This window comes from Cornus florida, unplaced genomic scaffold (genome assembly GCF_030987335.1).
Source record: "Cornus florida cultivar Cherokee Brave unplaced genomic scaffold, ASM3098733v1 CherokeeBrave_3.0.0_Hap2_Chr11, whole genome shotgun sequence".
Classification (NCBI taxonomy): domain Eukaryota; kingdom Viridiplantae; phylum Streptophyta; class Magnoliopsida; order Cornales; family Cornaceae; genus Cornus; species Cornus florida.
Window position 1 is genome coordinate 116850956 of NW_026775581.1, and position 12564 is coordinate 116863519.

Consider the following 12564-nt stretch of genomic DNA (forward strand, 5'->3'; position numbering starts at 1 on the left):
TACTTTGGACTGGCTGGACGGATGGGATTTTTTCCTTTTCCAGCAGATTTCAAAGTTACTGAATAACATTCTTTAACCGCAACCTGGTCCCCGTGTATATCTATTACCTTAGTCCCATCCGGACCCAAACATCGCATCACCTGATGTAAGGTTGACGGGACGCCTTGAACTCTGTGAATCCAGCCTCTGCCCATCAAGAGGTTGTATGATGGATGGATTTTTACTACCACAAAACTTTCAGTCAAAACCCGCTCAGCGGCTTGTACTGTCAATTCCACCATTCCAATGGGTTCCACTCACTTCCCATCAAATCCGAGCAACGGATTTCCTGTGGGTTTGAGTTTTTTGGGTTCGATCTCCAGTCGGTCGAACGTCACCATGGGCATGACGTTCGCACTACTTCCTGGATCAATCAGGACTCTCCGAACCAGGCATTCTGCAACCGTCAGACTAACGATTAGTGGATCTTCATGAGGGATCTGAACGCGTAGCAGGTCCATTTTATCAAACTTTATCGACGTGGACTCGTTCTGCTGGTGCAAAGTATACACACTACCAATTCTTCTTTTTAGCTGGGCCTGGCGTAACCTCGTTCTGAGCAACTCTTCTGACTCTGTCGTTTGTTCAGGCCAGCCATGAATTACGTTTATAATCCGGACGGGCTGAGAGTTGTGTTGGTTCGGCCTCTGGTTTCGCTTGATTTGTTCAGTCGGGCGGTTATGCTCTTGCGCCGGACCTTGAACATAGCTTGCAAATTCCCCCTTTGCGATTAGCATCTCTACCTGCCTCTTTAGGTTCCTACATTCGTTAGTCTGATGCCCAAAATCACTATGGAAAGCACAATATTTAGTCTGATCCCTCTATTCAAGAGGTTGCCTGATTGGCAGAGGAGGACGAAACTTATCTTTGTTCTCCTGGTATAGCCTTGCTAAGGTGACTCTGAGTGGAGTGATTGATTCCTCCTCCCTAGGCCTCTTCTCCGCTTTCCATGAGGGGTGACGTTGCGGTTGAGCTTGTTTTTGACGGATCTTGGCTTTGGACTTCTCCTCCGTCGAAATAATTGACGTCTTCCTTGAATTAGCTGCTTCTTCCTCCTCAAGGTGAACAAAACCGTCAGCTCTCTCGTTCAACTCGTCCATTGTCTTTGGCGTATTAACCACCAGGCTGGTGTGGAACGGCGTCCCCCGGTTCATTGCGAGTTTAAATGCTTGGACTGCTGTTGACGGGTGACACTCCATTACCATGCTTTTAACGAGGTTAAACCGGGTGAGAAAAGCTTGGAGCCGCTCGTCCTCATGCTGTTTTATTGTAAAAAGGCTCGATACATCCTTAGCCGGACGATTATTCCCGTAATACTGGCCTATGAACTTATCGCATAAGTCCTGGAAACTGGCGATTGAGCCTTGAGCCAGATTCTTGAACCAATTGAGAGCTGGTCCAGCCAAGCTCGTAGGGAAACACTTGCACATCAAAGGATCATTATTAGTATTCAAGGCTATTTTCAACTGAATATGGTATATGTGATTGACCGGATCGGTTGTTCCGTCAAACAGAATGAAGATCGGCATGGAAAACTTTTTCGGATTCTGCGCGTTCATAATTTCATCAGTGAACGGCGATGTAACTGTCCTTGCTGAGGAACGCAATGCTTCATTTTCTCTTGAAAACCGTGACAGAAATCCTCGATCGGCCGATCTTTTTTCTGAGCTGTGGTAATCAACTGTCGCTAATGAAGGTCGGTATGGCGGATCGAACGACCTATCCTCCGCAAATTCACTCTGCCATGGTGACGCAATCCTATGTTCATATGCCGGTGCTTCCTCCCTCATAATCCGCTTGTGATGCGATTCCAGACGAACAGATCCTTCTCGATCCTCTACTCGGCCGGCATTCGGAGGCAGATTACCGATTATACCTTTATCACGACGTGGACCACCACGATTGACATCTTCTGGATCACCTTGACGATCAGCTTCGAACGGTAAAGCTCCCTCTCCTTCAGGAGGCGGCCTCGGAATTGCAGGAGCCTCACGATGCTCCATTCCAGCTCGTAGCTCTGCATTTTCTTTCCTCAAAGCATCGATCATGTTCATTAGCTCATCGAGCTTTGTCTGCTGGCCGTTCTCCAAAGAATTCGAGTTCGCCTCTCCGATCATCATTCCAGATCGGAGCAAAGTCATCAACTGCAGACTTCTTGACCAGATCGGAGTTCCGCTAACGCGCGCACACCAGATCTGAACTTACACTTGCCGAATTCAGTCCACTACTGACCGGATTCAGTAATCACAACAGATCACAACTGCGCAGTTCGCCGGATCAAGCACGGATCTAATCTGCTTGGATCGGACGCCAATTTTCTGAAATCAACCGGAACCTGGACTCGTCAAGACAGATCATATTATTACTAATGTTGATTCAGCTTTCGCAGATTAATCGTCTTCCCCGCAGAATGCGTTGAATCGATCTGATCTGGAATGATATCAATCAATCCTTCCTGTTCTTCCCACAGATGGCGCCAATTGAAAGTACAAAGAATTTTTCCCTAATTGTAGAGAGATAAACTTTACACTCCCAATGATTTTTTCCAACCCCTTTTCCCTCTCAATCCCCCTTTATTTATAGACGGTTATAACCTCCACTGAGCTAGACCTATCTTGTTCTCTTTTGGCTGGACTCGACTTCCCTCATTATAACATGGGCTTCTGAAATGAATTTATGGACCTGGGCCCATCCAGCGTAAACTTGCTCCATCCCATTTGTCCACACCCGACCCGTCCTATGCAATGTGGATCACACCAAACCCGGGTCATTTTGGTGTCCTCAATTGAGTCAAAGTTATGTAGTTTCAAAAAAATGTGATTGACCTAAAAGTTGAGGTGGCACATGAATTTTTACTGTTTAACATTTCTGTTGACTAAAATGCCTTTCTCCCTATTTCCTGTATTCCCTAAAATACCATTTTTCCATATTTTAATACATTGACCTAATTGCAGCCGTAATGCTCTTTCATATTCTTATTCGTGCAGACCTCTCTCTCCCCCTCTCTGTAAAACAGCGATCAACTCAGCCCTAACCATATGATGACTTTCGTCGCCCTCTCTCTCTCCCCTTCTCTCTAACATCCATTTAAGCATAGCCCTAACCCTCTTTTGTGCGCCCTCTCTCTCCCTGTCTCTGTAACCTAGCGTAGCAGCATCCCCACTTCTCCACTTCCTTTGGGTGGATCTCCCCCTTCGTTTGGGTCGTTGTGCTTCTGTGAACTAATAAGTACTCCTCTCTCTCTCTCTCTCTCTCACACACACACACACCCACACCCGTTTTGGGTGGATCTCCCCCTACCAGTTTTGAGCACTTTTAGTTCCAGTAATTTGCTCAATTGATTGTAGTTTCAGAGTTTACAATTCAAGGTAATTTACATGTGTCAATTGGTATCAAATTTATATCATAAAGATTTTCAAAATTACTTCAAACTATAGCTCAATTGAATCAAGATTTTAGACATTATAGATAACACACAAACACACAGAAAAAATTTGGTTAATTATGAAGATCTTAATCGTATTTGGCTTATTAATATTTAATAGGCTTATCCTCTATTGCCAAGCTTTGGTTCGTACCACTTTTGTGGTAAGTACGATGATATCATTAATTTGTTCACATCATATGAAATTATTGAACTGAATGATTGATGATCACTTAGTTTTGTGGTTTTAATTATTTGAAACAATATTTCTCATGAAGAATAACACTGCTTTTTGTATAAATATCAACATTATGAATGGAAGAGACCATTCGCTCTATAACAGTACTTATTAGGACCAGAAACTTCAATCTTCTCCATGGAGCAAATTCTATATTTGCCTGAAATATCTCTTTAAATATAGTTTCACAATCTCTAAATTCCTTAGCAAAGCACCTTTTATTCCTTTCCTTCTGTATCTCATAGCCGTAAAATACCAGACCACTCTGCCATAGGCTACTACAAAGAACATTTCCCAACTATGGTCCTCCAAATTCCGTTTGCAAAACTACAATTATAAAACATGTGGTCCCTATCTTCCACTATGTATCTACAAAAAATGTAATTACCATTAGTAACAAGTCCCAGCTGCATCAACCTGTATATTGTCCCGAGCTTGTTCTGAATTATAAGCCAAAGAATCAAAGCATGTTTAGGAATAGCTTGAGATTACCATACAACATCCTTCCACCCAACCCTATTATGTTTATCTCTTAGATAATTCCAGGCTGAATTAATTGAAAAGTCACCGTTGCACAATCTCCATACAATTTTGCCAGAAGGCTGCAGATTAGGTTTCAGATCAGGACGAACACTGTTTCTCAAATCCACCTACTCCGTAGAATCAGTCATGGGCCAGTGGCAATCTACATTTATGATGATAGCTGCAACTTTTGGTTCTCTTGTCAAACCAGAGTTTCTAATGATCCTTTGATGATATTGTAGACTTATGGGGCCTGTAGGTAACCAGTAATCATACCACAGAGATGCTAACATTCCATTGCGCATTTGGTGATGACTAACAGATCTGAAACTATACTTCAGCCTTAGAAGATTTCTCCAGCTCCAAGAGCGTCAAATGGAACTTTAAGATTCCAAAATTAGTTGAGACGGAGCCCAATTAACCCACAGATAGAGTTTGGCTGCACAACTTTCCATAAATGCTTAGACATAACAACCATATTCCATGTTTCCAAAACTTTTATGCAGAACCCTCCTTCAGATTTAGGTAAACAAAGATCCTTCCAAGCAACTTTATAGCCTCCATTTCTTAAAGTTTGTCCTTTCCACATAAATCTTCTATGAATTGAAGTGATCTCCTTTAGGACAGCCTTAGGGAGGATAAAGGTGGAAGCCAAATAAACTTTGCACTGAGAATGGGACAGACTTTATAAGTTGTAACCTTCTAGCACAAAATGAGTAGTTGCTAGTCCAAAACTGGACCTTAGCAGCAATTTCCTCAACAAACTGTGTTGGCCAAGCTTTTGCCAAATAAACTTGCACTGAGAATGGGACAGACTTTGTGGTTAAGCACGTTGATTTCAAGTAAACTTCCAAAATTTCTATCCATTTTAACTTTTCTAAAACTATGTATTTATTTATTTTAATCTCTCTTTCTATCAAATTGTTTTGCAATCATCGTTTATTCTGAAATAATTTTGTATTTTCTGAACTCTAGCTCCTTCACATATTTTATTTATTTATTTATTTTTTTTTATTTTTTTTTCTCGATGCTTTGATACATACCCAAATTACAGTGAAAAAGAAAAGAAAGTTTTTTTAGATAGAAAATACAAAGGGCGGCACAAATCGGTTCTCCAACCTTTTGAAGGTAATCTTTCCAAACTTTTAAAGGATTTGTGTGTATTTGTATTTATATGTCTCTGTTTTTGTCTTCAATTTTGTGTCTTTAATTTGAACGCCCTTTCAAAGCTTAAATGTTTGATTTCCTACCATTGCAACCTTTAATTTCTCCTAATTTAACCAATTGATAATTGATTAATCTAGTGACAACAAAAAAAACAGTAAACAGATCATTTTTTTTATTCTGAAATCATGATTGAGAAATAGGGAAAAAGAGAATTGATAGAAAGTAATTGGGATATTTTGGTTTTTCATTATTTTTTTTGTCATTTATTTTATTTATATTATTAAAATTAGTTTTATTGAAGTAGGGATGAAAAAAAATATAAAAAAAGGGATAATAATCAATTTAAGTTTTTGTTTTTCCTTTAAATTTGCCAAACCTCTTTGTAAATTAGTAAAATTGGGATGTGAAAGGTTATTGTTTTATTGGCTAAGGGCTCACTGGCTAAATAAAGCCACCAAAATTACACGGACTTTTTCACTAGCTTAAGATGTCATATTAATTAGTAATGAATGTCATCTCTAGAAATAGATTTCACTTTTCTCTTATTGAGGACAGGTTGTGACCTACGTGCTTGTGTTAATTCAATTGTTTAAAAAATATTGAGGTTTGTGTTCTATTAGTCACTTTAGTGGGTTTGATTATTTTCCTTCGAGTAAATGATCTTGTCAGTTCATTCTAGTTGATCGTGATTGTAGAAAATTCTATAGCACAACATATGGAGAGGAGAACCAACTCAGTTGGGTCTCTGGATCTTTGTATTATGAAGAGAGGGACTTCTAAGAAGATTTTGGAGTACTACCTAAGAAATGGGGCAGCAACGAGCTAGTTCAAGACCCCTAGGTGCACCAGCAACCAAGTCCTGTTGAGAATTCTCACTGTTTGCACCATTAAGAGGTTCCATAGCACAAACATATGGATGACAATAAGAAACTTTGGGGATATGTTATTGCTTGGGGAATGCCCCAAGTAAGACGTATTGATTTTGCCTTTGTGGTTTAATGGAAAAACCAGCTTTAACTTTCCAAAAAAAAAAAAAAAATGGTCATTGACAAAAACTAGTGAAAATTTTGCATGATATAATTTTAAGCAACATATAAGAATAAACAAAAAACAGTAACATGTTATAGCTTATACATACAGTACTTCCTTTTCAAAATTTATTTTATTCTTCTATGCAATAAAACGTAGTTTTTACCTTCCAATGCCCTTCACAACTCAGGCATGCTCGTGTCAATAACCAAACAACTAGGACACACACCAGTAAAAGAGATGAATAAAATAGAACCAATTTAACTTTTAAAATAAAATTATTTTGCCTAACCAAAAAAATGTATTCCAGGTACAAATCCCAAAACAAGATAACCATAAACATGAGAAGCTAGAATGAACACGAACAGTCGTCTTAAGACATATACACCGACTTATTGACTATTAATAGAAAATCGAACAGAGAAAATGAGAATCTTTGGGAATATGTTTAATTGTCCCCCCCCCCCCCTCCCCCCTCCCCCCTCCCCCCTAAGGTAGTGTGTTTAATTGTGGCATTCATATTAAGTCATCAATTTAATATATACGTTCTACAATATATTTATATACATGCATGGGTGTAGAATATATTAGATAAAAAAAATAAGCATGATGCATCTTAATATTGATATTTATACAAAAAGCAGTGTTACTTTTCATGAGAAATGTTGTTTCGAATAATTAAAACTATAAAACTAAGTGATCATCAGCCATTCAGTTCAATAATTTCATATGATGTAAACAAATTAATGATATCATCATACTTACCACAAAAGTGGTACAAACCAAAGCTTGGCAATGGAGGATAAGCCCATCAAATATTAATAAGCCAAATAAGATCAAAATCTTCATAATTAACCACATTTCTTCTGTGTGTTTGTGTGTGTTATCTATAATGTCTAAAATATTGATTCAATGGAGCTATAGTTTGAAGTAATTTTGAAAAATCTTTATGATATAAATTTGATACCGATTGACACATGTAAATTACCTTAAATTATAAACTATAAAACTATTGAAAGTACAATCAATTGAGCAAATTATTGAAACTAAAACGTGCTCAAAACGGGTAGGGGGAGATCCACCCAAAACGGGTGTGTGTGTGAGAGAGAGAGAGAGTGGAGTACTTACCAGTTCACAGAAGCATAGCGACCCAAACAAAGGGGGAGATCCACCCAAAGGAAGTGGAGAAGTAGGGATGCTGCTACGCTAGGTTACAGAGACGGGGAGAGAGAGGGAGCACAAAAGAGGGTTAGGGCTATGCTTAAATGGATGTTAGAGAAAGGGCTCTGTGTAATACCCCTAATTTTAAAAGGATAGTCCTGGTATTTATTTAATTGTTTAATTGCATTTTTATTTTATTTAATTGGTTATTTGTTTGTGTGTTTATTTAATGGTTATTTAAATTGGATTTTGTTTTGCTTTAATTGATTAATTATTTTATTTAAATTGGTTGATTATATTAGTTAATTATTATTTGTATGTTTATTTTAATTAGATTAAGTTAAATGTTTTATTTATTGAATTAGGTTATAGTTTTAACTGTAGAATGGAATTCACGTGTGTAGCCGTCACTGTTTTAAAATGTAGGTTTTGTTATGGGCCGACAATGATTAGAATTAGGGCTCTGTCTCAACACACACAGGGAATAGGGTTCAGTTAAGTCTTTAAATATATAGAACAGTACGTCAACTTAGGGTTTTGAGAATACACAACCCCTATTCACGTACCAAAGATACAGAGATAACAGAGACTTGTAAAAGAACTGAGCGAGAGAAAACAGAACAAGGCTTAGGAGGAGAACAGAGAGGACCAAGGCAGAGTTATGGTGGATTAAACCAAAACCATAGGAGGCTTAAAGTTGGTCAGTGTTTGTCGGAAATTAGAAAGATGGCGACAAAGTTTTGAGACCAAAACTGCAGGCAAGTTCTTTTACTTTCTCCTTCCCTTTGGCTCATGTTCTGTGCACCTAGGTAGTCTTTAGGGTTAAATAAATCATAAACTGGAACTTACATGTTTATTGTATGATTTATTGATGCTCTGTTTGTGTTGTAATCGAATCTGTTACAAATTCGTGCCTGATTATTTCAAGTTTTGTTTCTTTAAGCATGTTAATCCGGTTATAATTTTAGTTATTTTACTTGCTTGCAACCACTGTAAATAAGTCATGGGGATGCTTTTAGGCTTACATAAGGTTCTTAGATTAGTTTTAAAAACCAAATAAAAAGGTTGCAACTGGCCGAAGTGGGAGCAGATGTGATACCCCTCAGATCTGAGACACGGGTTGATCAGGTCAGGGCCAAACCCGAGGGATATCAAACAATTAATATGACCGAACACAAAATACAAGATGAAATAAATAATAACAATAAGCTGGAAGAAAACTAATTGAAAACCTCAAAATATAATTAATGAAATCTGTTAAATCCAAACTCCAAAACTCCATAAGTTACAACTCAGGAATCCATCCAGTAGACCCCTTATTATTAAAAATCCCAATTGAAACTAAAATATCTGAAATAGAAACTAAAGGTAAACATAGAAAAGATTCCTACGTAATCGGAGGAATGAATGTCTGTATCTGCTTTGCACGTCCAAGCTCTAACCCTGGAACTGATGAACACCTGAAAAAATAAGAGAGTGAGTCAGGCCCACATGCAAGTCCTATTCTACTACGATCCAAACAGTAATCCGATACGCAGATACATCCTAGGAAGACTCAACAATATCTAGAGTAGTCCATATGTATATATATAGCACACACTATAGGACGTTCACTAGTCCAGTAGGTCTGTCTCAGCCTGAGTAGAGATACCATGCAAATCGCACAATAATGTGGTCATGTGTACCTTGACCTACCAGGGAACAACACATATGTCCAGTTATCCATCCTAAGCGATATACGCGCCCTAACCATAGTCCTGAGATTCAAACTCATACCATGGCATCATATAATATATATATATATATATATATATATATATATATATATATATATAATCCTTGTACTCCTAATACAAAATATCAACCATCTGTATTGTGGTTTGATATATGTATCACCAATCCATCCTGAAACCACCACAGGTCATTCAAGCGTTTTATTGATATGACACAAATATGAGATGAACTTAACCTTTTTGGTTAATCCATCATTAAATCCAGATTAGGTAGAACACAGTGTTTGAAACAGTCCATACCCAGTATGCCACCGTCCCATACCGATGCATACAATCCTCCATCCAACATAGTTAACAAAAATAGCACCATATACATTTTTTAACTGTACTCCAGAACCAACATACATACAATCTAGTACGTGTATGATTCAATTATACATCCAATATCAGATATAGAAGTCCTATTTCAGTCCTTCAAACTAATAAGGAAAGACTACGCATACAACTCCTCCAAAACAGTACAATAACTGATGTAATTTATAGTAGATTTAAACATCAATTATTTCCAATTAAGCATACTTATTCATCATTTTTCCCAGATAAATAATTATATGATTACAACATAAGGAAGACATGATTAATAATTGTTAAGACATGCAAAGCATCCAAAATTCCTCAAAATAGAAAACAGTTTTAAGTTAATTAATTAATTAACCATCCTTATACAGATTTCCTATTTAACCTTAGAATTTATCATGCTTCCACATAATATCATTAACATGCTTCCCAACAATTTATACATCTCTGGAATAATTATACAGATCATCCACATCCCCGGAACCAACCGAGAAACCTCCCTACAGTCCAAACTGAAGGCAGAACGTGGAAAAATCAAAAAACAAAAGAGGAGCCGCCTCCACTAAAAGTGGAGCCGCCTCCACCATAAGTGGAGCTGGCTCTACCCCTTGTAGAGGTGGCTCCACCCTTGTGGTGAGCTGGCTCTACTCCCCTGTGCTCCGTTTGCGCGAAAACTAATCAACTTCTCCATCTTCGGCGAAGCGCAAAGCCTCTGCAATGTTTTTGATCTTCATTCTAGGTTCAATCTTAGTTCTAGACAAATTTAAATCACTGAAATCCAATCCCAACATGTGAAGAACACAAGTTCTTAAGCCACGGTCACAGAACCTCCATTAGAAAATTCTTAAGCAACTTCCAACAGATTTATACTAATTAATTTAGTGAAAACAAAAACTGATCTAAGAACTTATTCTAGGGCCAAACTCAGTTTTAGATTAGTTACCAGACATCCAATCCACTATTAATCCCTATTAAACACAGCCTATACGTAACAATGACAGGAATAATTTACAGAGCAACTTCCTACCAAAACAGATTTATGCAACGTTTAAACCACTGATACAAACATGCTTTCAAGCTTAATATTACCTTCAATCTAATCTGTTTTAATGCTTGGTAAATCCCTGGAGTCTACTAGGAATGCACAAAACACGAATTAAAGGGAAGGAGAAGAATAGTGACTTGCTTTTGAGTTTCAGATTTGAAACTCTAAACTGCCGTATCCTGAATTTTTTGATGAGGTTTCCGACTGCTGTTCCACCGCCGTCATTCTTGGTTTAGTCTTAGTTGAAACCCACAACCCTAGCTTCCTCCCTCTTTGTAACTCTCTCAAGTTCTCCTCTCTGCTTCTCTCAAAACCACAACTGTTGCTTTCTGTATTTTCCCTACGTGTATGGGTTTTGTTTTTAAAACCCTAGGTAGAACTCGTCCATGTATTTATAGGTGTTTGACCCTAATTGTAGTTGCAATACAAGAAGGAAACCTACGTATACCAAGTCGGCTACCATGAAACCTAAAACCCTAATCCTAACTCACGCATTTAACTAATTAAATCAATTACAAATAACTCAATTAAAATAACCATAATTAAATAAAACAAGTATAAAATTAAATACTAAATAAACAAATAACAATTACACATTTAATCAGATACCAATTAAATCAAATTAAAACAAAATAACCCTATTTAATTTAAAATAATTTACAATTAAGCAAATAATTAAATAATTAAAAATTAAACAACATACATGCAATTTAAGCAACATAACAAACAAGGAAACAATTAATCAAATAAAAAACAATTAAATCAAAAATAAAATACCAGAAATATTTTTTTTAAAATTAGGGGTATTACAGCAGAGGTCAGAAACGAAGCTGGAACGGAGAGAAGGCTCACATGGGGGAAGAGAGCCGGCTCTGGAATGTTAGAGCCGGCTCCCACCTGTTTAGAGCCGGCTCCAAGGTTGTATGGAGCCGGCTCTATGCTGAATTGAGCCTGCTTTAATTTTTTTAAAAAAGCAGGCTCTTTCCAATTTGATGCGTACTGTGACTTTTCAGCTACTGTTTGGGCACTTGGGGTTTCTGAACAGTTTTAAAACTTTAATGGGGTTTTCAATAATTATTTTAACATGTAATCAAGGTCTTGAATTGCATAAAATACCCCCTTTGTGTTAATGGAATTAACAGTGCGCTATTTAACAACTATGCGTACGGTTAACGACTGGAAGGAAATTAATTGTCTAGTTTTAATTTGACAATTTAAGATGCTATAACATGATTCTAAATTAAGTTTTAGATGCACGGTGGAGTCTTTTAATTAACAAATTAGACTTGTGGCATAGTGCATGGCTCTGTGCTAAAAGATAAAACAAAATACAAGTATACAACTTAGTACGCTGTTACCGGATGGAAAGAACTAAATTGCTTAAATTAATTTAGCAATTTATTGGACTATAGTATGATTATAGAATTTATTTTGAATGCATGAATGAGTCATTGATATAATAGATTTGATCCATGCATGCTTTGGATTCTAGTTGTGGAACTATTAAAATGTTTCCTGCAATTATAAAGTTAACTCTTGGATTTAAATTGCTGAAACTTTAAACACTTTTCTGCAATGATTTGGATATTGGTTTTGGATTGTAAATTACTAGCTTATTATTTATGTATCGTAATTTACATGGATATGGAGGATTGTATGCACCGGTATGGGACGGTGACATACTAGGGATGGTTTAACTCAAAACGCTTAAACCTAACCTATCGGATTAAAGGATTGGATTGAAAAATATTGAATCCAAATTGTGACTAAGGCAGATCAACTACGACTAAGTTGAATGGCTTCCTGGATTAATGGATGGTGATTAAGTCATATCAACAGAATAAGTTGA

General features: G+C 37.2%; 1 protein-coding gene across 1 annotated transcript; it reads right to left on the bottom strand.

The window, feature by feature from the left end:
• Positions 1–296: 296 nt before the first annotated feature.
• Positions 297–776, bottom strand: LOC132281940 (uncharacterized). The gene has a single exon (XM_059783588.1). It carries the CDS (start codon positions 774–776, stop codon positions 297–299), a length of 480 nt encoding a protein of 159 aa, XP_059639571.1.
• Between the last annotated feature and the right edge of the window lie 11788 nt (positions 777–12564).

Coding starts and splice junctions, on each gene's coding strand:
- LOC132281940 (XM_059783588.1), bottom strand. CDS start 776: ATGCTAATCGCAAAGGGGGAATTTGCAAGCTATGTTCAAGGTCCGGCG.